This window comes from Gymnoscopelus braueri, assembly GCF_963280865.1.
Source record: "Gymnoscopelus braueri genome assembly, chromosome: 22".
NCBI lineage: Eukaryota > Metazoa > Chordata > Actinopteri > Myctophiformes > Myctophidae > Gymnoscopelus > Gymnoscopelus braueri.
In genome coordinates, this window is record NC_137624.1 from 11445294 (window position 1) to 11471486 (window position 26193).

The 26193-nt window shown below is 41.0% G+C and overlaps 2 protein-coding genes across 2 annotated transcripts; one reads left to right on the top strand and one right to left on the bottom strand.

Annotated features, from left to right (window-relative positions):
* On the top strand, positions 1–26193 carry LOC308078833 (complement component C7-like; the record flags this gene model as incomplete). The annotated part of the gene is made up of 19 exons (XM_080420179.1): positions 1–6; positions 593–657; positions 882–957; positions 8855–8996; positions 9443–9587; positions 15693–15831; positions 17466–17594; positions 18296–18539; positions 19289–19402; positions 19588–19754; positions 20782–21010; positions 21602–21773; positions 21964–22051; positions 22691–22823; positions 23185–23376; positions 23886–23985; positions 24278–24456; positions 25376–25573; positions 26126–26193. 18 exons carry the CDS (start codon positions 1–3, stop codon positions 25549–25551), a joined length of 2496 nt encoding a protein of 831 aa, XP_080276305.1. The 3' UTR covers positions 25552–25573; positions 26126–26193.
* On the bottom strand, positions 3608–7419 carry LOC308078197 (uncharacterized protein; the record flags this gene model as incomplete). Its single annotated transcript, XM_080419321.1, has 4 exons — positions 7169–7419; positions 5017–5130; positions 4627–4731; positions 3608–4299 (listed from the first exon to the last, which is right to left on the bottom strand). The coding sequence occupies exons 1-4, from the start codon at positions 7368–7370 to the stop codon at positions 3608–3610; spliced, it is 1113 nt and encodes a 370-aa protein (XP_080275447.1). The 5' UTR covers positions 7371–7419.

The window sequence follows — 26193 nt, forward strand, 5'->3', positions numbered from 1 at the left end:
ATGAAGGTAAATTCCATTGATTGAAAAACCTGTGCTTTGGGAATTTAGAGGATTTGGTGTTTGATTTGAGTGAAAAGGTTATTGTTCATATTTTGACAATGGGTTGTTTGTTGTGAGAAGTATTGTTGTTCGACAAATTTATGCTGAAGCCAGTTGAAGTAGGCCTACTACTGCCCTCAATATGTCTGTAGGAACAGGCAAAAGAGTTGAGGGTCTAGTGTATAATCGTTTATTCTTTACTGTATATCTTTATTAAATTACAAAATCAGGACGTGTCAGCCCAGACAGCCTTCATACATCAGTATCTTGTAGTGAATGAAGATATGTTTTTAATGGAGCGAGTGTCTCACCTCTTTTGACTGTTCCTGTGACATATTTTTGAGAGGATTTGGGTTCTCTTCTAATGGTCCAACAGGCTGCTATGATGTAATTCATAAACAAAACAAAAAATACTTTGCAGCAAAACTGGCACCTTATATACGTGTATTAATAATAATGTAATATGATATTCTAGAATTATCTATGGTAGAATCTGAGATAAAGTAACATAAATTTCCCTAAGTGACATCCCATCCCTGATGTTTGCCCATAGGTGGACTTGGCTGTACCCCTGTCCTCAATCATAGCGCTGCTCTGCATCTGTTTCCCTCTAACTCGGTAGGTGCATTGCAAACATACATGAGTGATCTCATTCATTCATTCAGTTATTGCTGTCAATGTTTAGTTTTGGTGTATGAAGTCACGACATACTGTAATACGTTTTTAATAACGCACATACAGTAATATTATTTATAAAGTACAGTATTTAAGCCAATGATTAGTGCAACAATTCAATCTAAATGTACTGTTTGTTGTTTGCCTGTACGTAAATTATTTTTCAGCTGTCAAACACCGGTGAACTGCAGATGGGGGCCATATGGAGAGTGGTCTGAATGTGACGGCTGCAGTCAAACAAAGGTACACACACACACACACACACACACACACACACACACACACACACACACACACACACACACACACACACACACACACACACACACACACACACACACACACACACACACACACACACACACACACACACACACACACACACACACACACACACACACACACACACACACACGCACACACACACACACACACACATGAAATGTGTTGCTCCACGCTCAGCGTCCGAGAGCGGACACTACCCTGACCAACTATAAACATGTGTTCCATTGTCATTGACTGAGAATGGAAGGTCCACTGCTATACACCGAGGCCATAGTCACTGCCTTAGCCAGAATACTGACGTTGGTCTGATTCGAGAAACATTCTCCTTGCGTTCATAAAACCTTATAACTTACAAGTAGCCTACTATAACTTGTCGTCTTGCTGTCTGGGTCTGAAGCTTGCCTACAGAGGAATAGCTACTTGACCTTGCTGAATGAGCCTGCTGCTTAATAACTACACCAAGGGTCTTCTAAGACATATTATCAGACATTACATTCAGACACATCAGCATACAGTCATATATTAATATAACTGAAGTAAATTGAATACTAAATATATAATAAATCAATAATCGATAAATCAATAGTCTAAAAGGAATATACATTTTATTTCTGTTACAGTTACAATTACAATCCTAAATGTTTAAGAAACGTAATTTCAACTGATTCCAGAGCCTTTTAATGCTTAATAAAGGTTAGCTAACTAAGTAAATAAAACAGATTTTCTATTATTGTCTCCGTTTGGCCGTAGGCATGGGGAGACTATGTTTTGCACCCTGTCCATCCCTCCATCCGTCCGTCCGTGTGTCCGTGTGTCCGTCCGTCCGTATGTCTGTGTGTGCGTCCGCCTGTGAACAGCTAATCTCCGTCACTACTTCCAATTTCACATACAATCAGTATAATTGTTAATTAAAGAGTTGAATAATGCAATTGTCAAGTAAAGTTTTATTGAAAGCTTTCACTGCTCAGTGTACATGTTCATTAAAAAAAATCTGGGTTACAATACAGTTTAAATGTAGCTGTGGCAACATTGCAGTTAGTGACATCAATTGCACTTAACTACTTTCCCTTTACACCAAATTGCTTCATCAAAAATAGCAGATCTACAAGCTCATCACCTTGTGACACGTTGTGAACTTGTAGATCTGCTATTTTTGAAGAATGTTTGCCTATTTTCTCAGAATATTCACCTATTATGATGACATGAGATTATCATGTGGAGTGGGCGGGGTTTAGGGTGGGTTGGGTGGGGGGTTCTGGGGGTGGGTATGGGGCTTGGGCTTCAACTTGGGCTTGGGCTTCAACTCAACCGGGTCCGTTTGGGTTAGATTGTAATTTTAGGCCTGTTGAAAACTCTAAAGCAGTTGTTCTCAAACATTTTCATGTCAAGGACCCCCAAATTGACATGCATTTAGCTGTAGACCCCCATCTGAAAATATTTTCTGCTATAGGGAAAATAGCCGATCTACAAGCTCAAATTGGCCAGTAATGGGACGCGTTGTGAGCTTGTAGATCGGCTATTTTCAGTAAAAATAGGGTTAAAGTGGTTAAACTGTTCCTCGTTTGCTGTGGACCCCCTGGAACTCCCTCAAGGACCCCTGGGGGTCCCCAGACCACACTTTGAGAACCACTGCTCTAAAGATATGATAAAGATATTATTGTAATTAAAATTTTATATCATACAACTGTAGAATTGAAGAAACTTTGAGAATACATTATTTTTGCAAAAACATGTCACACTTAAGAACTCAAAGGCCACCCTAAGAGTGCTCTTCAGTGTGGGTAGATTCTGTTCTTACCTAAGAACAGATCACAGCTAAGAAAATATTGGAGTACCCCAAAATCTTCTTAAAAACTTCTTCAGTGGGTTTAAGAAGACATTTCCTCTTAAGAACGATTGCTGCATGAGGCCCATTGTTCTCTACTTTCCTCCCAGGTTTGCTTTTCAGTAGATTTTTAATAACAGCAGCAACCATCCACAGGGACATGATTTGTCTAAAAATCAAACAGGAGATACATTGATAATCAATTCCATTTCAGTAGTAGTCAAATACTAAACCTAAGAAGAACCTAAGAAATGACTCAGTATTAGGTGTGTGTGTGTGTGTGTGTGTGTGTGTGTGTGTGTGTGTGTGTGTGTGTGTGTGTGTGTGTGTGCGTGCGTGCGTGCGTGAGTGCGTGCGTGCGTGCGTGCGTGCGTGCGTGCGTGCGTGCGTGCGTGCGTGCGTGCGTGCGTGCGTGCGTGCGTGCGTGCGTGCGTGCGTGCGTGCGTGCGTGCGTGCGTGCGTGCGTGTGCATGAAAACTGCAATTTTAAGAACAAAAAGAAAATGATTTCTTTATGTTATGATTACATTGCATTTACATCACTATGGCAGATGATGAATCAGCAATGATGAGGGTTTACTCAGATTTTTCTTTTACTAATACATCTCTGAAAATAATAATACACAAATTAATATTGCTTCAAAAAGGTTTGTAACTTCACCATTTTCCACTAGGGTCGATTTGGTTTTCAGCAGATTATTCTCCAGGAACAGGTTGTTGTTTTCAGTCTTCAGCTAGTCCTCTCCCGCATCATAATTGGTTGTCAGCTGGTTCTTTTCCCGCATCACTCATCGCAGTTGGTTGTCAGCTGGTTCTTTTCCTGCATCAGCGCATTGTAGTTGGTTGTCAACTGGTTCTTTTCCCGCATCAGCGCATCGTAGTTGGTTGTCTTTTCCCACATTAGCGCATTGTAGGTGGTTGTCAACTGGTTCTTTTCCCGCATCAGCGCATCGTAGTTGGTTGTCAACTGGTTCTTTTCCCGCATCAATGCATTGTAGTCGGTTGTCAACTGGTTCTTTTCCCGCATCAGCGCATCGTAGTTGGTTGTCTTTTCCCACATTAGCGCATTGTAGGTGGTTGTCAACTGGTTCTTTTCCCGCATCAGCGCATCGTAGTTGGTTGTCAACTGGTTCTTTTCCCGCATCAATGCATTGTAGTCGGTTGTCAGCTGGTTCTTCTCCCGCATCAGCGCATTGTAGTTGGTTGTCAGCTGGTTCTTCTCCCGGTTCAGGGTAGCATAATTGGTTGTCAGCTGGTTCTTCTCCCGGTTCAGGGTAGCATAATTGGTTGTCAGCTGGTTCTTCTCCCGGGTCAGGGTAGCATAATTGGTTGTCAGCTGGTTCTTGTCCCGCATCAGGGTATCGTAGTTGGTCTTTAGCCGGGTATTCTCCAGGGTCAGGGTATCGTTGATGGACTTCAGCTGGTTATAAACATTTACCAGATTGTCATTGGTCTTGCTGTTACTGGGTGAATGATCTGCAAAGGACAGAAATGGTGATGATAAAGACAGTTGTTGCTACTGTTCATGATGAGGTCAGGCATCTGTGTGTGGAAATTTGATTTAAGAAGAAGAAAACTCAATGTTGTTATTCCTATTTACGTGCATTAAAGTCAACACCACTTCATTCATCATAATTTGCAGATGCATGCAATAATACACACAAAAAGAAAGAATGAGAATTAAATACAAGAATAAGTCACACGTTTTGGGTTAATGTACTTGGCCTTCATAGTTGTCACAGCTAGAAAATGTCAGGCAACAACTCCCTGTGATGTGGTAGTTTTGTGACATGGAATACTCACAGTATACGACCAGGCCTGTGATCACACCCAGCAGCATAAGACACAGCATCCCCAGACACCCAGCAACAACTCTAAAAGGCCTTCTCTCTCTTTTAGATCGCTGTCCTGTAACAGAAAGTAAAGCTACTAGATGTGCAACGACTGAGAGAGAGAGAAAAACAAGACTAGAGAGTCTAAAAGCCCTTCTTGAAGTGAACAACATCTCACTAAAAACTTTTACACATCAAAGGAATGATAGTGAAGGATATGCACTTGTTAAGTTTTGTGCTGCAAGAAATTCTGAATGAAATCTGAGTAATCTTTTCTTGAAGGAAAGACAATGCCTACTAGTATTTTAGTTTTAAACAGAGACATCACCTTGACAACAATTCAAAACTTTATCAAACTCACCCCGAGTCTGCCTTCCTGCTGCGTTGTCCCTCATGTCCTCCTGTGGTCCAGAGACGATGTCATCCACACTCTGATAGATGTCATTGTCCACCATTCCACCATTTGCATAAATATCTGTAGACATTGTAAGTATGAGAGGCTTGAAAAGTAACTGTTGTTGAGTACAAATAGTAACTTTGTTGTATTTGACGATCCTGTATTGATTAGCTATATCAAACTCATTACATGAGCTAGATAACCATAATGATACTGGTTTAGCAAAATATGACCTGTCTGCCTGTGGCTCGTTTGACACAATGCTGCAGCATTAAGGAAGTACAAAACTTTCTCAGACCTTATGTTATGCAGATGCACCCACCCACACACACACACACACACACACACACACACACACACACACACACACACACACACACACACACACACACACACACACACACACACACACACACACACACACACACACACACACACACACACACACACACACACACACACACACACACAGTACATAAAAGTATCTGACCCCCCAAAAATACTATTTCCTTTCTTTAAATAGGGCTGTATAGGGTGTATAGTTTTAACAGACCACAGACCACAGACCCCATCATTAAAGGGGTAGTTCACCCCCAAAACAACTTTTTTTCTATTGATTACTGACCATCTGGAGCCTTGAATTCATAGATATTTTTTTTGTTTTTGTCACATTCCTAAGCCAATAATTTGATTATAATAAATGTGTCCCCATTGATTCCGGTAGGAGACACAAATGCATTTGTGTCTCCTACTGGAATCAATGGGGCTAAATTTATTATAATCAAATAATAAAGGAAGTAATGCGACAAAAACAAAAAAATATCCATGAATTCAAGGCTCCATGGGGTGAGTAATCAATAGAAAAAAAGTTATTTGGGGGGTGAACTACCCCTTTAACATTAGGGTAAGAGATAAAGACACACACACACACGCACGCACGCACGCACGTACAAATGCATCAGGCGTCACAGCCAGAGCCAACCTACATGATGCACGCACGTTGAATGAGCACACACTGGTTCTACACAACTGTCTATTTGCATTTATCGGAAACCAATACACGGCATAATGTATTTAACTGAGAAGATATCAGCTCTTAAAGGGATATTTCAATTTCAAAAACATTTTAGGTCATTTTATCGTCTACTCATTCTTTTGTGAGCCCCCCCAGACAGTTTTTAAGTTGCTTGATTCAGTATTTAGATATTTGATATTAATTTTATCAGACACGTATATATAAAAACCCATTATAACTTCAAACTACATTTTTAACGTGTTAGATTCATCAAAAACACCCGTCCTTGGTTCTGTTGAGTGGTGACTCACCCTGCCCTCCTAATACGTGAGGGGCCGTGTTTTTTCGATTATTATTATTTTATAAAAAAAAATATTGTATTCTTTTTTTTATTTTCCTTTTTTTTAATTTTTTTAATAAAAAAAGTAATTGATCTGCTCACGTATTAGAAGGACAATATCAGTCACCAGAACCAAGGACGGGTGTTTCCGATTAATCTAACATGGTTAAAATGGAGTTTGAAGTTATAATGGGTTTGTATAGGAAGGGGACGTGTCTGATAAAATGAATATCAAATATCTAAATACTGAATCAAGCGACTTAAAAACTGTCCGGGGGGCTCACAAAGGCCTAACACGATAAAATGACCCAAAATTCTTTTGAAAGTGAAATATCCCTGTAAAGTATTTCCAAAACAGTATTTTGGGTTGTATCAGCCAAAGGTATAATATTGTGATAGACATTGTCATGGAAAAACACGTTATGACTGCCAATACATATGGCTTAATGACAAAACAACTGGTTGCAACCAACCAACAGAAAGTGTAACAGAAAGTACAGCTACTAGATGTGCAGCGACTGAGAAAGAGAGAAAAACAAGACTAGAGAGTCTAAAAGCCCTTCTAGAAGTGAACATCTCTCTAAAAACTTTTCCACATCAAAGGAATGATAGTGAAGGATATGCACTTGTTTTTGTGCAAGAAATTCTGAATGAAATCTGAGTAATCTTTTCTTGAAGGAAAGACAATGCCTACTGTAGTATTTTTCCAGTTTAAACAGAGAAATCACCTTGACAACGATTCACAACTTTATCAAACTCACCCTGAGTCTGTCTTCCTGCTGCGTTGTCCCTCATGTCCTCCTGTGGTCCAGAGACGATGTCATCCACACTCTCATAGATGTTGTCTACCATTCGCTCCTCCAACTCTACACTGTCCTCAGTGTCCCCCCTCTTTCTTCTGTCTCCATCCCTCTTTCTCACCTTCTTTGTCAAGTCTGGCTTGGCATAAATATCTGTAGACATCGTAAGTTTGAGAGGCTTGAAAAGTAACTGTTGTTGAGTACAAATAGTAACTTTGTTGTATTTGCTGATCCTGTATTGATTAGCTATATCAAACTCATTACATGAGCTAGATAACCATAATGATACTGGTTTAGCAAAATATGACCATGTCTGCCTGTGGCTCGTTTGGCACAATGCTGCAGCATTAAGGAAGTACAAAACTTTCTCAGACCTTATGTTAAGCAAACGTGCACCCACACACACACGCACACAAACAACATTAAACGTGTGATGACATCGACCATGCAGAGCACAGCGACCACAGAAGGGACCACAAAGGAAGTTTGGCAACTTCATATACTGACAAAATGTTCAGCAAATTACACCAAATTTAGATTCACCATCAGAGCCCATTCAATTGTTGACCAAATATGAGTTCACAGCACATAAAAGTATCTGACCCCCCCCAAAATACTATTTTCTTTCTTTAAATAGGGGTGTGGGTGTATAGTTTTAACAGACCACAGACAACATCTTTAACATAAGGGGAAGAGATAAAGTGTGTGAGCCTGATTCTTATGACCATTTGGACCCTGGGCAAAAATCCCATTGGGCCACAAGTTCTGACTGACTTGAATGAGCCCTTGTGGAGTCTTAATGCTCTGAGCCCTACTCGCCTACTTTGCCTGTTCATAAAATGTGCCTCTGTGGGAACAGTGGGTGTACAGCAATTTCATAGACCCCACTCACCTTTGGGCCCCTGGGATCCAGCTCTGATTAGTTAGGTCATCAATGATGTGACACACGTCCTCCATCTTACTTGTGTATTGTCTATAATTGGGCCTACCTATGAGAAGCAATATGACTGACCTGTATAGCACTTAATTTCTTACTAGTAGGTTGGTCGGAGTGGTTTATTGTCTATTGTGTGTGTGTGTGTGTGTGTGTGTGTGTGTGTGTGTGTGTGTGTGTGTGTGTGTGTGTGTGTGTGTGTGTGTGTGTGTGTGTGTGTGTGTGTGTGTGTGTGTGTGTGTGTGTGTGTGTGTGTGTGTGTGAGTGTGTGTGTGTGAGAGAGAGTGTGTGTCAACGCTGATCTGTCCGATTTTTCATAATCCATCCTTTATGAAAGTTTGCAGGAGTGGCTTGTTTTGAACTAAATGCCTCAAATCATAAACGCAGCGTCCGATTGCCGTGAAACTTTGCATGCACATTCCCACTAGGCTGATGAACACATGCCACCATTTTCACGTTGTCCTGTTATAGTGCCACCAGAAGGCACACATTTTAACACATTCTTTTGTATTACTCCAACAGATTCTGTCCAAACATCACGCAAATCAGTACACATTATCTATAATATTCATGTGATCAAGTCGGATCTGTCCAATTTTTCATATTCCATCCTGATTGGTATATTGCTGCCCCACAATAACCTGCCTAACCTGGTGGAGACCTGTGCTCCGAGGAGCACTTTTTCTAGTTCTGTTTCTTTTGTTCCTGTCCAGGTTCGCACTCGGCGAGTGCAGGTGTATGCTCAGTATAATGGCATGCCATGCTCAGGAGCCGCCACTGAAATTATGCCATGTGTTGCTGAAAGAGGATGTCCCCTGGACCCCGGTTGTAGAGAACGGTTCCGCTGCACTTCAGGTAGGGCCAGAACACGTTCAGCCTTACTTATACTTCTCTACAAGCTGCAAAAGCTCAGTCTACAAGCTCAAGCTATGCGTTGTGAGCTTGTAGAGTTGCTATTTTGGGCAGAGATGGAAAATACAGTTTGTGTCATCGAGCTTATGGCCTGTGTGTGAGTACATCTTGGTTGTAGGGATGAATGAACAGAAAGTGAAGTCTCCTGATCTTTCAGCATTCACCATTAGTTAAATTAGTTAGCAAAATGCCTGAAAAGGACCATTCATACTTGTGTATATACGGTATACTTTATATGTCTGTGGCTTAAGTTTATCATTCAGTGTCTCATTAAACACCTTTTTCATTGTCAGGCAATCACTATATTCTTAAAAGTGTCAATATTTGTTTTAGTAGTGGATATCTATCTTGCTGGGAACATATTTTGACAGTGAAGACTCTTGCTGCAGGTCGGTGTATCAGCCCGTCTCTAGTGTGTAATGGGGACCAAGACTGTGAGGACGGCCTGGACGAGAGAAGCTGTGATGTGGACACCAGCCACCATGTGTGTGACATGGACCAAACCCCACCTAACTCTGATTTCACAGGCAGAGGGTAAGTACAGTACAGTACACTACATTGCCTAATATAATGGTTTCCCAAACACAGGGACTAGCTGGCTTTTATTGGTCACAAGTAAATATCCTGCTTTTATAACATTTACTACTAATACAATAAAAGAAAAAGGCAGGGTGCGATTTTCGTGATTTTTTTTTTCACCAGCAGGTCTGATTTAGCAAAATATTTTTTGAGAACAAAATGCCTCCAATCATGAATGCAGTGTCCGAATGCCGTAAAAGGCCTAAGAAGAAATGCCACCCTTATCAAATTGGCCCACTATAGCGCCACCAGGAGGCCACAATAACCTACCTGACCTGGCGGAGACCTGTGCTCCGAGGAGCACTTTTTCTAGTTTTTTCGTGGATTATGTTGGATGTCCATATTTAGACTATCATGCTTTATGTCTCAGGAGGCAGCAGATGAACCTCCTTATTTACATAAATACATGACACTGTGGCCACACTGGCAAACATGCAGAGGAACCTAATTCAGCTCTATGTGTCAACTGGAAAAAAAAATACAATCTGTTTGTATTTGCGTCATGTCTATAATATGTATGTGATGACAAATGTTGGGCAAATACATTTTTATTTTATGTTTGCCCACTATTGTAATTGATTTTGCATGAAGAATAAGGCATTCTAATAACATACGCAATGTTTGACGCATATAAGACTGCCTCCGAGCAGACGTGAGTTTGAGTGTCCTTCCGCCAAAACCCACAGACAAAAAAAAGGAGAAAAAAAAGAATCAGTCTCTGTTCGTATAAACTCTGTGCTAAGCTTAGTGAATCAGGATCATTGTATTGGATTCAGGGTTCACTCATCAGCCTGGTTTACATAAAGGAGAACAGTGTATTCAGCTGATGCTTGAAAAACGAATAATTAAAGTTTAGATTAAGTTGTCTATTTAACAGGTAGTCAGTGCAGAAAGGTCAGAGTAGAGAAAACATGCTTCCTGTTCTTAGCATCAGTCAGTCTATCTATCAGCTGCTTCTGAACTAACTGCTGCTGTCCACATGCACAGTTAAATAACTGGAACCTCATCAAATACTGTGTGTGTGTGTGTGTGTGTGTGTGTGTGTGTGTGTGTGTGTGTGTGTGTGTGTGTGTGTGTGTGTGTGTGTGTGTGTGTGTGTGTGTGTGTGTGTGTGTGTGTGTGTGTGTGTGTGTGTGTGCGCGTGTGTGCGTGCGTATGCCTGCGTATGCCTGCCTGATGGTGTCTGTGTAGCTCATGCTTTCTGTTTAACAGTAAACTGTAAAATTGTTACAGTAACAGTTGTGTTGCTTGTCAGAACTTGCGAGATGACACCATCAATGCATTGATATTCATTTCATTTCAAATACAGAAATACTACAATTAATCTAAACATAAACTGTAAATATAGAATTGAATACAGAGAGGTTCTTCTAACTGTGGCAGAGTCACTTCATAACTGTAGCCCGGGACATACACATACCCCCCCCATAAGTGCAACATGCAAAGGCCAGTTTTTCTATGTATTGAAAGTGAAACTAATGTTGACCACGGATGTTCATGTGTTTCGTGAGAACAAGGTCTTACTGCCAGTAAGTTGACTGATCTCTACATAGATGTTGCTTTGAGCAAAGATGATGTGGTTAATGTGTGAAAAAACTGTTTCTGTCTCTGCTGCAGAACTCACCATGTTAACTGTTTGATGTCTGGAAGTACATACAGGACATAATGAAAGACCTTATATTACATTATATTATATTATATTATATTATATTATATTAACTTTATCCAAGTATTAGTGCAGTCTGATCACCACATTCATCAAGTTGAATCTGTGATCAGACTCATTGGAAAGACAGTTTACAGTTTACAATTTAAGCATTTAGCAGACACTCTTAATCCAGAGCGACTTACAGTAAGCAAGGACACAAGATAATACATCATAGTACATCAGATGCATAGAACTAGTAATCTAATAATAAAGTAATACGTAAGTAAACCAATAATCTAACTAGAAAAAGTGCTCCTCGGAGCACAGGTCTCCGCCAGGTCAGGTAGGTTATTGTGGCCTCCTGGTGGCGCTATAATAGGCCAATGTGAAAAGGGTGCCATTTCTTCTTAGGCCTTGCACGGCAATCGGACACTACATTCATGATTTGAGGCATTTTGTTCCAAAAATGTGTTATGCTAAATTAGACCTGATGGTGGCGCTATAAGAGGCCAATGTGAAAAGGGGGGCATTTCTTCCTCGGCCTAGTGGGAATGTGCATGCAAAATTTCACGGAAATCGCACACTGCGTTCATGATTTGAGGAATTTTGTTCAAAACGGACCAATCCTGCAAACTTTGGAAGCCAATGTTAGCCAAGTAGGATGGCATATGAAATATCGGACACATCCATCTTGATCACATGACTATAGAGATACTGTGTACCGATTTTTGGACAGAATCTGAAGGAGTTAGAGCAAAAAATGTGTTTTACAAAACTCAGCCTCCTGGTGGCGCTTTAAAAGGCATATGTGAAAAATGCAGGGCAGATGTTTTTCCTTGGCCTCTAGGGAGTGTGCATGCAAAGTTTCACGCAGATCGGTGCAGTTATAGCTAAAAACGTGAATTGGCCTGTTATAGCGCCATCATGAGGCTGATTTCTATGGAGATAGTTTATATCGATTTGCGTGTTTTTTGGACAAAATCTGTAGGAGTAATATAAAGAAATGTGTTTAGCAAAAGTCGGCCTCATGGTGGGGCTATGACAGGCTGATCTGAAAAATGTGGGACAGAGGTTCTGCTGTGGCATCCAGGGAGTGTGTGTGACAGACCCGGCCCGAAGCCCAACACATTTTTATTTATTTATTTGTATTAATTAATAATTTTCGACCGTGCGCTTTCACTGGTCAGTGCAGCAGCTGTAGGGCCTACTCTCAGCTGCTCTCTGATAAAAAACAACCCCACAAGAAGTCAACAACACACACATCACACTAAAGAGTAAGAATTCCTCCTCCAGCTACACACTTCTAGGTGATTTGGGATTTTGCATTAGCTGGCACTAGCTTGGAAAATCAGTTATTGATAACTGTCGGCTTGCGCAAAAAGCACTACTGCTGCTTCCCCGCAGGGGGTCATGCTTATGTTCCCTCAGCCCTATGTTCCCCCATCCCAAATCAGACCCTATGTTCCCTCAGCCCTATGTTCCCCAATCCCAAAATAGACCCTATGTTCCCTCAGCTTTATGTTCCCTCAACCCAATGTTCCTTCAGGATCACATATTTTTTGCACACTTTGATTGATTGATTGATATCATTATTGATCAAGAAATAAAACATATGTCACATGTAACATACATCTGACCCCCACCATAATCAAAAGGATGACGCAAAAAAGCTTAAAGCTTGTTTCCATTGCAGTTCCTTCCATAATGTATTGGTGAGGGTGTCCTCTGAAAGGGGGTGCAATGGTGCGCCTCGCCAGTCCGGATATTACGTTTGTGATGTCAACCCACCATTCACCGTACGCATTAGGCAATTTTAATATAGGATAGGCCACATCCGATTTTATCTAATTTTGTTGGCTTTATGACAAGGGATAGCATAAAAATAGTAGAATAAATAAAAAGTTTCAACATTTTTGTCAACTAAAATTTGCGTTAGAGCCTGCGACATTTATTAGCAAGTCGCCAGACAGGTGGCTTGTGTAAACAAACCGGCATGTGATTCCAAATGCCCCAAAAATTAAGATGGTAGGGGTAATTATGTGAAAAACCATTATGCGGTGGATACAGGCATGACATTTGGCACACATGTAAACTGTAAACATATCAACATCATTTGGTGCAAATGTGTGTGCATGTCTGTGTGTAGGGGACACAGAGAAACTGTAAGAACCTTGCCTAAAACATCCGGGACAACACTCATACGTCCCAGACTTCCAAACTGTGGCAAAAACTCCCCTTTGCAGTTAGAACTACAGACTCACTCCCAATTTTTCGCAATAATCTGAAGACACCTCAGACTCCACTTTAGCCTGTAGCACTTGACCTAGCCTTGACGACCATGCAATCTTATGCAAAGGTTAAAATGTAATTTCCTGTAGTTTGTATAGTTTCAATGTACAGATCATTTATTTTTTGATATTGCACTGTTCAGACTGATGCTAGGTTCTTGGTTGACCTATGATCCTATTACTGAGGCACTACACTGTCTCTATGCATTTGATATACGTGTTTACCTTGTTTATTGTAAATCACTCTGGATTTAGAGCATCTGCTAAATGCCTAAATTGTAAATTATACATTTTAGGTCTGTTTTGCAAACCATACAGTATGGTAGGCCTACTGCACAGGCTTATGAAACCAATTGTTTCACTTTATGGGAGAAAACTGAAGAAAAAAGAAGTATGACTAAGTTACAGAAGTGGTAAATCTTATCACCAACTTCATGTCATGGGTGGACTGGAAACAAAAGTCTCGTCTAGCGAGACTTCGGGTGGGGCGCATTTAAAAAAAAAAAGCTATAAAAATATGCAATCTAGCACAAGGCTTATTGGCACGCGCTTTTAGCTGTGGCGGATGGAGTTATGAACATTTTCTACTGTACCATTCATCCTAGGATATCATAACATCATAGAAAAGAAAAAAGAAAGGTAAGAAAACCGTGGTCCAAAATTCCCCTTAATTACAGCGGCCCTCATATTTGTGATTAAGGAAATAATAATAATGATAAGTAAAGCTCATCTGTCAATCAAATAAATACAATACAATACATACAATACAATCTATAGGGCAAGACCCCTATGGTCTTTTTTACAAACCAGTATTGTACTGCACATGGCTTATGAAACTATCTCATATTTTGACACTACTTGCCTTTCTTATGTTATGGGAGGAAACTGATTACAAAAAGATAAAGTAAGAGAGAAGTGATCAGTTACAGAAGTGGTCAATTTCATCATCAACTTTATGTTGAAATTTGTGGACCAGTAGATCATATCTCACACTAGATATACTGTAAATGGTGCTAAATAGCAGTAAAAGTGGTTATCTGGCTGTGTGTGTGTGTGTGTGTGTGTGTGTGTGTGTGTGTGTGTGTGTGTGTGTGTGTGTGTGTGTGTGTGCGCGCGTGCGCACAGTCGTCGCACACACTATCCACTATGCAGAAACAAGACGATACGTAGAAGGAGGCATGGTTGGTACAGTATCAATAGTGCAGCAAATATTCAGATGGATTGAAAAACGTATATATTTGTGACAACACTAAAACTACAGACTAGAAACAAATGTATGTTTTCCACTGAAAAAATAATACATTCATATTTTTTTTATGATTAGTATTGTATGATAAATAAATGGATGTCAGTGTCACTGCATTTAAAGGTTTGTTTTTGTCTGTCTGGCCATTCAAATGTGCATGCAGTGTAACCTGTGTAGCATGTAGTGTAACCTGTGTAGCATGTAGTGTAACCTGTGTAGCATGCAGTCACAGTGACATGGGGGTTACAGGACGTCAGAATAATGGTCTGTCTAATTAATGACATGGCACCGTCAGCACTCGCTACGCTATGCAACACTTTTAATAACACACAGCAGAAGAAGGAATTGGACACGTGTATCAGACATGTGGGTGTGAGCTGTGGTTTACAATTTAGTTATTATTATTATTATTCGAGTCAAAAGTCCAGGTTCTGCTGACGGGCTTTTTAATGGGTTAAACTGTAAAAATGCTTAGGGCTTATCAATAAATCATTATCATTCATTTGTGTAACTTCTATAGGTACTGGACTGGGTCTATGCTGTATGTGGTGGAGACCTGTGCTCCATGGAGCACTTTTTCTAGTCGTCTGTATTATTTACAGAAATTATCCGTAAAATGTTTAAATATTATACTGTACAAAACTATTCAATATGTTTACATATTATCACGATAGATTTGTTTTGATACATTGTTTGTTATGCTATTATTGTTTATCATTACTGTATGTTAAGTTGTGTTATTGTATGTTATGTTATACTCTATTTTATTATGTTATACTCACGTCATTTCACGTTATCGCCTTTCTCCTCTCCTCTCCTCTCCTCTCCTCTCCTCTCCTCTCCTCTCCTCTCCTCTCCTCTCCTCTCCTCTCGAACAGATATGATGTGTTAACTGGAAAGTTGAAGTTGGGGGTCATTGACACTCTAAGATTTGGAGGCCAGTGCAGAAAGGTGTTCAGTGGAGACCATAGAGTATTTTACAGACTGCCACAGAGTATCCTCAGATACAACTTTGAGGTAAGTGACACCCTGCGTCTTTTGACCACATGGACCCAAGTGTCCCTATTCTGAGGCGAACATTCTGCAGCTCTACAAACTCACAACGCGGTTGCGAGTTTGTAGAGATAAACTATTTTCCGCAAAGAGATTTGGTGTAGAGGGGAAACAGGAGGGCCCTGGGGGACCCCAGTCAACTAATGTAAGGTTTAAGTTGTGAATCACTGCCCACAGCTCAGTTAGAAAAGGTTGACTTCTCCACAGAAAGTATATAGATTTTTACTTTAAATTACACTGTACAGGGTACAAATTTGAGTCAAAGTCAAATTTGATCGGTTACATGTAATTACACTAGAGCCCTGCAGCAAGGCTCCTTTTTGCATTGTACATGGCAATGTATAAAAGTTAAAACATTCTGGTATGATTTCTGTTACACGCTGGCTAAAATTACAGAGGCTCCCTTCCCGTTAGACCCTGAAGTTTGCCTCTTAGGCAACTTCACTGCTATCAGTGCAAATCTCAGAAAACACAAAATTTAATTTATAGAGGTGGCACTTGGAGTTGCTAGGAAATGTATTGCAATAACATGGAAGTCTGACTCCCCCCTCCTCATTGCGAGATGATTCTCAGAAATGAACAGTTGTGTTCCTCTTGAGAAGATAACTTATAGTTTAAGAAATGGGTTGGACACTTTTTTGAAGATTTGGCAACCTTATGTGGATTATATGGAAACGTTGTCCCTACCTGTATCAGAGATGTTATAGGTTGTTATCTACAGCTATCTCGGTCTAGATCTATTATTTCTCAAAGCAGATTTGTCTCTTCTTGTTGTTCTGTTTCTTTTCTTTTTGTACCTTTATTTTTGATTATGTTTTATTTGTGCTGTCCTTTGTATTTGGGTTTGTATGTGGGGAGGGAGAGGGATGTGGGGGGGTTGTATGTGTACTTTTGTGAAAAATGTAAAATGAAAAATAAAACTAGAAAATGTGCTCCTCGGAGCACAAGTCTCCGCCAGCAAACCCGTGCTATTTTAATCAAATGAAATCACTTACCCTATCTTTAACCATAGTTCTCTAGGAATGTTCTAATTCTTACTTAAAATAGAACATGTATCTACTGTATCTAATGAGATACAGTAGGGTAAAAGATATATCTTTTAGTTAAACAAAAAGTTCTTTGTTAAAAGGTGAATGTTGTCAGCATTTGTGGCTCGTCTACGTTTTTTGTCATTTAGGGATTCTTTGTCTCTGTTTAGTGTTCTTCCTCTCTGTTTCTTAGCTTTGGCCTTCTGCGCCTTTGCTTCTTCATCAGGTTTCAGATGATGATTTGCTGCTTCTTCAGTTTGCGTAATGGGGGATAGTTGCATTGTGTGATCTCAGCCTCTCCGCCTCACTTTTTGAAGTGACACACCTATTTATAGGATTTTATTTCGTCATGCGTCCCTCTAGCCAATCAAAAGCATTGGTGTCAACATATTGTCACGTGTCACGTGGAGCTTGACCAATGTTAGCTTGGCTAGGGGGGGGGGACACACAGCGGGACGAAGCGAAAACATACTCTCCGCCTCCGGCGGAGACAATAAAAAACTAGAGCCCTGCAGCAGTGAATGGTCTGAACAGAATGCAGACAGTTGAAGTGTGTTCTTAATGCTCCAGGTGCAAGTAAACAATGAGGAGAGCGATGAGACCTATGACAGCTCCTGGTCCTACATGCAGCACATCCAGTCCAATGCTCTGTTCATACACGACCGACGCACCTTCCACAAAGAGCTCTCTGAAACCAAGGTGAGCAAGCAAGGATCTTTTCATATAATTGGTCCTCACTAATCCTCATTATAATAAGGTACCATTTTCATCTATTCAGTCTGTGTCTCAGAGGCTGTGGCCTCTGAGACAGACTTGTATGGCCAGTTCAGAAACCCGCCTACCAGTGACATCATCGATGGGGAATCCAAGCTAATAGAAACGTCAGGCTTTCTCTTCCTGGAAAGTTAGCACACTATAATGGAAGCCATTCCCGTTAATTCAAAAAAGACATTTTAAATATTCTTTGAAAAAAAAGAGGGGAAAAAACCTTCCTAATGATGATGTCACTGGTAAGCGGCTTTCTGAAGTGTCCACAGCCCTCCTATGAGACACAGACCGAGTGTCATGACCATTAGTGAGGACCAATTATATGAAGATAGGTGAAGTCGACCTTTAAGATTTCTACAGTTGTGAGCTATTGTTGTTTTGTAATTATAATCAAAATCTACAAAGTAACTAGTAACTAATAATTGTAGTGGAGTAAAAGTACAATATTTGCCACTGAGATAGGTAGTGGAGTAGAAGTAAAAGTACAGAAAATTGGAAATACTCCAGTAAAGTAAAAAATACCTCAAAATTGTACTTAAGTACAGTACTTGAGTGAATGTACTTAGTTACTTTACACCACTGGAATTCTATTCACTTGGAAATGACCTTACAGTGTGTCTATCCATCCCAAGGCTCACAAGCTTCTGATCCTGAAGAACCGAGTGCAGCTCGCCCAGTTCCAGAACTCCGCTCCGCAGTACCTCCCACTGGCTGAGGGCTTCTGGAAAGGCCTGGCCGCGTTGCCACTGACCTACGACTACTCAGCCTACCGACAGCTCCTACAGACCTACGGCACCCACTACATGTCAGAGGGCTCTCTGGGAGGGGAGTACCAAGCCCTGCTGGAGTTTGACCTGAATGCAATGAAGCAATCCAGTAAGTAGATGGAAGAATGTTCTCTTTCACATCATGAGCAAAACTGCACCCACATCGGTCTGGTCGATTTATCAGGCATTATTCGGCTTTCTTCTACAACGTTGGCATTGGCAATAAAGCATCTGATTTTATTAATTTTTAAAGATTTATTGGCTTTTTATGCCTTTATTAATAGTACAGTAGGTAGAGAGGAAACGAGAGAGAGAGAGAGAGAGATGGGGAGTGACGCGCGGCAAAGGCCGTCGGGATCGGGACTTGAACCCACAACGTGCTGTCAGGCTACATTGGAGCATATAGGTGCCGCGGACCGCTAGGCCAGCAGTCCGGGCCAAAGCAGTTGATTTTTAACCACTTTCAACCTGACCTCCCTATTTTGGGCATGTCATAATAGGAGGATTAAATAAAAAAGTTTTCAAGCATTTAAAAAAACTAGCAGATCTAAAAGCACACAACGCCCCGCAACGAGGTGCATTGGGAGATTGTAGATCTGCTGTTTTGCCTAGTTCTTCAAAGTGATTAGAATAGATTTTGTGCTTTTTGTCAAAATGGTGAAAAACTAAACATGATCAGACCTAAACATCTGGCATCAGTACCAGTGGACCTCAAAGAGATACATTATTCAACTTATTTTGGAGAGTTCTGACAAGACGCTGTAGTTATGCAGAGTGGAATGTGATTTGACTCCAGTTTGGTGCTTTGACAGGTATATACAAGGTGTCACTTCAAATTGCCTCCTCTCTTGTCCATAGGTACAACAGACATAGATTACCAACGGTGCTGGAGGAAGGTGAAACGTCGTTTATTCTGGAAGAAAGTCAAAACTACATGTGAAAAACTTACTCAGGCTCTAAAATCAAGCACTGGTAAGTTTTAAATTTAACACAGTAACTTACAGTAAAATCTTCTGAATTATATACTGTACGTACACAATGTATGCTGCAATTGTTCAGTAAAATCTTTACGCTGAATACAATTCAGCGACTTTGGGGATTACATTTAATCTAAAACCGATCTGAAAACCAAACAGTCACATGGCATCTTTCTGCAGGGCATGACTTACAACATCTGTCTGTGAAGACCAACACCATCGGCGGGGACCCGGCCTTCTCGGGAGCCCTGGGCGTTCTGGATCTGGAGAACCCAGAAGCTAACGGAGACCACTATGCCACGTGGGCCTCCTCTGTCAAAGACTTCCCTGATGTCATCAACCAGAAGGTACCATGGACGGACATTTTAAAACCTACCTACTGTAAAATCCTGACAGTGTTTATTTATCCATTTGTAACTCTGAGAGTGTACAAAGGGTCCATTTGGTTACCTTCATACTCTCTCAAGGCCCTGACCCGCTGAAAGTGTCATTCATGTGAGCGTCATCTAGTCCGCCTGTTCACAAATTCTATTTCAGTGGTTCTCAAACATTTTCATGTCAAGGGCCCCCAAATTGATATGTATTTGTGTAAAAGTTTCCAAAAAGTATTCCACATTTTTCAAACATTTTCAAAATGTTTCTAAAATAGCAAATCTACAACATCTCACAACATCGCATCGCAGGCAAAGTATAAAATAGAGTTAAAGTTGTTAACACAAATTGATACTATGTTCACAAATTTCCTCAAAGGCCCCTGGGGGTCCCCAGACCCCACTTTGAGAACCGGACACACACACACACACACGCACACACGCACACACACACACACACACACACACACACACACACACACACACAGACTTGTGTTTGTAGAACTGTCAAACAAGTGAAACCTTTACCGTTACCTTTCTGCGTTGTAACTCATTGGATGGTCTGTTGAACGTGTCGACGACTCTCCAAAATAGACCCGAGCTCTGAAAGAAGCAAAACAGGTTTTCTTGGGCACGATTGCAGATATATATTTTTTTGTTCAATTGTGTTTTTAATAATAATAATTTTGACATAGTAATAATATGTATTTATTTATATACTGTAGCACCTTTCCTAAGAAGGAAATAAACGAAAAATAAACAATAATAGACTAAAACAGCTGTTGATTTGATGTTTTGTTTCATTGCTTTCATAAAATCCACTTAAGCCAACTGTATTTTCTTTTCTTCATCATTATAAAACTACAGACACACGCACACACGGACAGAGATTTTGCACATTTATAGTAGGATTATTATTACCATTATTATAATTATTATCATCATCATTCAACATGTTATGTCTAAATGTTGTCACTCACAGCCTACATGTTGTCACTCACAGCTGCGTCCCGTGTATGAGCTGGTGAAGGAGGTGCGTTGTGCTGGCCTGAAGAAGATGCACCTGAAGAGGGCGCTAGAGGAGCTTCTGGCTGAGGAGCACCCCTGTCACTGTGGTCCCTGTGGCAACAACGGCCAGCCTCTCCTGACGGGCACACAGTGTTCCTGTGTCTGTAGGCCTGGCAGCTCAGGACTGGCCTGTGAGAGGGGGACAGTCACTGGTGAACCCCCAGGTCATATACAGCAGTGATTCTCCTTCTTGTTTTTTCAGGGACCCCCAATTTGACATGCATTTGGCCACAGACCCCTAAATGACAAATGTTATCTCTGGAAACCCAACCTATACACTGTTTATTTAACTCTGAGAGTGTAATTGGAACCAAATAAGTGTCCTTGAGACCCCCAGGTGTCCTCAAGGGGGGTCCCCAGCAAAATGAGGAACACTTTCAATGTGTCACGACACAAGGCATTGTGAGCTTGTAGATTGGCCATACAGTTTTGAAAAATGTTGACAAATGTTGATACATATCTAAGGGGGGCCCTGGCACAAAATCGTTTGGGGTTTGAGGCGAAACAATATATCAATTTAGGAGTCCTTGACATGTTTGAGAACCACTGATATACACCATTCACAGTCACACAATAAACTAGTACTGAGTCTGATTGACCTGCTTTGGACCCATTGACACCACACAAAAGACTGATTCATACTTTGTCAAATGATGAAAAATAGACGATCTACAAGCTCACAACTTGTATATAGGCTACCGTATATATTATCTTGTAAGATGGTTGTAAGATGAACATGGATATTGTTCTTTCAGGAGTAATCCATGGAAGCTGGAGCTGTTGGTCGTCATGGAGCTCCTGCTCTGGAGGTCAAAGGTCGAGAGCACGTAGCTGCAATAACCCCGCCCCCAGCAGAGGAGGACAGCATTGTATCGGCCTGGAAAATGAAACCTCGCCATGTGAAGACCCAGATATACACTACTTACAGTAAGGAAACACACTCTCAAATGCGCACGTGCACACACAAAACAAAACCACTTCATCCACAGAAGTGTTATGTGCATTCAGAGGATTACATCAAAATTGTTAGAGCCAAGTATATCTGAAATACTACATAACATGGAATTTTATGGCCATTGAATCTGGTGTGTGTATGTGTGTGTGTGTGTGTGTGTAGGATGATGGAACCACAGTGCTTTGGTCTTTCCGTAGCCCTGCAAAAGACATGTGGAGCGCCTCCAGCCCTGAGGAATGGATATGTTGTGGTAAGGAAGGATTTTCCTGGGTTGTCATTACTGGCACTGCGCTACTGTACACAGTAGGTGATTCATGACAATGTTGGAAACCATTAAGAAAAGTCACAAAAGACCCCTGTGTAAATGAACCAAATGCAGCAGTAGTCTAATGTGTTCAATCAAAATATGTCAGCAGAATTGTACTGTATAGCATTGCATGTAGATAACAAATAAAGGACCATCGCTAGAGGAAGAATATATAAAAGAATATGAAATAAGGTTAAACACACAGAGCAGTGCACACCAACATACCTACAGTAGGGGGCGTCCATCTTGTTTGAGTGAGGAGTGTCATGGGGCAGCAGAGGCTCAGGAGGAAGAGAGGCCGTCTTGGAATCGGCACGTTCCCGGTTCGATGCCCGACTCCTATTGGCTTTGTGTCGAAGTGTTCTTGAGCAAGACAATTAAGTAACGTCTTAAACTGTCAAGGGTCGGGAACCGAACTCGGGTCTCAGCACTAACCATCTGGGTGGGGACTCAAGTGTAGTGACAACTGCAGTTCAATTAAAGAAAAGTGCTTTGGAAAGAGGCGCTACATCTATGCACCATTTTATCATTTCATGACCGATGTGTGTTTGTTGTCTTGCATTTTGTTGTGTTGTGGCTCAGAACCCCAGAGATTTCTACCTGGTGGGGAATAGAATCGAATACACCTGCATAGACGGCCACTTCCTCAGTGGAGATGCTGTGGCTGAATGCAATGACAATCAGAAATGGACGGCTGGACAAATGGTTTGCAAGAGTACGTGTTGCCACCCTCTCTCTCTCTCTCTCTGACTTCATTAACCACTTAAACTAGCCTGATTATCAGACTGAAGCTGCGTGGAGCTCACTTAGAGAGTGGGCGGGGTCTATGGTCTGGAACCAGGCTACACTTAAACCCTATATAATTCATTGATGGGAGACGGGGGGCAGTCAATACTAAGTACAGTCCCCCAGGGGTCTGTATTTAGCCCCCTTTTTTCCCCTCTACGCCAAATCTGTTTGCAGAAAATAGGCAACCTACAAGCTCACGCGTTGCGATACGTTGTATTTAAATGCCCAGAATAGGGATGCTGTGGTTAATTTATTCATTCCAAACGTACTCTTCCTGTGTCCTACAGGTGCAACATGTGGGGTTCCTCCACTCAGCAGTGATGTCACATACACACCCACCAAGGCAGCCTATCAGATCGGAGACAGGGTGACCCTGTCCTGCCCGGTGGGAGGAGCTTTACAGGGTCACGTGACAGAGAGCATTTGCAACCCCAGCCTCCAGTGGTCCCCCTCTGTAGAGGAGGCCAGGTGCATGGAAGGTACACCTGAAGTCTGTATGGTGCTTCGCTTGCTTTTTGAGTTTTTTCGTAAATGAATGTCCTACTTGATCATACTACAGCATCACACAAAAGCATCAAAAGTAGCAGATCCACAAGCTTGAAACGCGGCACGAATCCGGAATCCGAAAAATGTAACAATTTTGGACATAATGAGGTTTCCACCCGACAGAGATGATATGTATCTTCAAACAAGTGAATTTAGAAAAAAATATATTCAAAAATCTACCAGTGGATTTCATTTTGGGAGTCTTCCTTAAAAGTTCTTCCAAAATCTAATAGGAATATAAACATTGAGTGCAAGTAAATACATGACATTTTTCAACTTGAAAATGTCTAAAATAATGGTTAAGATTTACAGTAGAATAATTTTCCAAATCTTTTCAAATGGCGGTGTGTGTCCAAATACATATCAATGTGGGGGTCCTTGACATGAAAATGTTTTTAAACCACTGATATTATTATCACTCTGTTGTCTTTTTCTCTAACAGTGCCAAACGTTGCTGCCACCACTCCACCTGGTCTTAACTGTAAACCATGGCAGACTGCAGGAAAGGCTCAGTGTGTATGCAAAATGCCATTCCAGTGCGAGTGAGTATGCTCCTGTTGTTGTTTCAATATATATGGAGGTGTAAATAAATAAATAATATGTCGTTGCTGTCAGGCAGTAACCTTGTATTTCATATTTAATTTTATCACCGTTGTCGGGCGGAAACCTTGTTACAAAATAGCAAGAATAGCAGATATGCTCGTATAAAGTAGAGATTAGAATAGGGCATTGATGTATGGAAAAACATTAAAAGATTAAATATATATGGTAGTGAAAGTAGATGCTCTACAAGCTGAACACCTTGTTATTTATGAATGCATGTGTGTCTTGCAGGCCATCAGTGAAGCTGTGTGCTAGACTGGGCTCCAGCACGCGCCTCCTGGGCTCCTGTCAGCTGGGAGCTCTGCAGTGTTTAGGGCGGAGCTTCACTCTAGCCAAGGACACTGACTGTGATTGGCCAACAGAAACGTTCACTTCCTGCCAAAACTGCAATCCAGGGGAAAAGTGTAACGGTTAGTGTGTGTGTGTGTGTGTGTGTGTGTGTTTGTTTGATTGATTGATGTACTTTATTTCGTAAGACATGAGAACAGTACATGACAGTACATAACAGTACATGGAAGTACAAATTCACAATACAAGGTCTACTAAACTGGAAAACTCATTAAGCACTAAGCTTGTTTAAGATGAGATCCCCATGCACACAAATCATGATGACATATAAGAGACAGACAGATATACACACACTACCATACAGAATGTCATACAATCAGTTTACAGGTTACTGGTATGAAGAGTGAAAGATATGTACAAAAGAAGAAAGAGAGAGGGGGGGGGTAGGGGGGTAGGTTAGGTTAGGACATGGGGTAGGTGTGTGTGTGTGTGTGTGTGTGTGTGTGTGTGTGTGTGTGTGTGTGTGTGTGTGCGCGTGTGTGCGTGCGTGCGTGCGTGCGTGTGTGTATATGATCATGTAACTATATGCATAATGGGTGTTTACTTTTATTACTGCCTGTCTGTCTGTCTATATAAACAAATAAATTTAAATATATAAATACCTAAATACATACTGTAGACATGCAACGTACAAATCTGATTGGTTGAGAGTCATGTGTTATTTGCAATAACATTAGCCTTGGATCAAGACTATCATAGATGTATTTTAGCGATTCTGACATTTGCTCATAGATACGAAAGTAAAGATCAGACTCGATAAAATACATCTATTATAGTCTTGGCTACAATAACATCATAGCTAGTGCAACACATAGAATACATACACATAGCAATTAACAGAGCAATTAGATCTCCAATCTTAATTCACAATATGAAATTAGACATTTCATTAAAACTGCTTAAAAGCAGGACACTAGGGGCTCTATACTTTGTGTTTAATTGTAGAATCAGCTACGTTTTTTTGACTGTGTTTAATTGTAGAATCAGCGACAAACTGCGTATGCCGGGACAACGCGGAATGCCCCGAAGATTCCACCCAATTGTGTGTCACCCCGGCAGATGGGAGCGTTGCCGTGACGATGACAGAGTGCGAGGTGGGGGCAAGGAGGTGTGCTGGGGAGCAGGTTACAGTGGTCAACCTGGAGGCCTGCCAGTAATAAGGATTTTGTTCTGACTTTTGTTCCATTTACACCATTACACGTCACGTTAAAAGCCTCAGTATTCATTGAAAGTCATACTGTGTCACTTTTATTTCGGATATCTCTGCTGTCCGACAGCAACCAGCTAACTCCAAAAGGTTCATTTTTCAGGAAATGAAAAAAAAGTGGAGTTAGGAGGTTTTGTTCATCATTGATAAGAACAGCTGAATGGACCTTCAAGCTCACAATGAGGTTGGAGGTCAAAAGGGGGTGGAGCCTGGAATCAGCAAAACCAGCTAACTCCGGTGGACTTCGCTGGTTTAGCAGAGAATTTGAGGATCCAATGAAGTTAGCTGGTTTTGTCAGAAGCACTTTTTAATACTTTTCATTGGTTCAATTTTTTTTTTACCAACACACAGACGTAAAGGGTGCTCAATGGCCCTGATTTATGGGAAAAAAATGCAAAAGCATCAAAATGGAGTTAGCTGGTTCCTGCTGGACAGCAACGATATCATCTTTCACTGGTATATGTTTCATAATAACCATTCCACATACATGTGTCTGCCCCGACACTCACGCAGAAATGTTTTAGGCACCAGAATTGTATCAGAACTAAAATGAACATTACACACAGTATGACCTTAACTCTGAAGAGTGCAG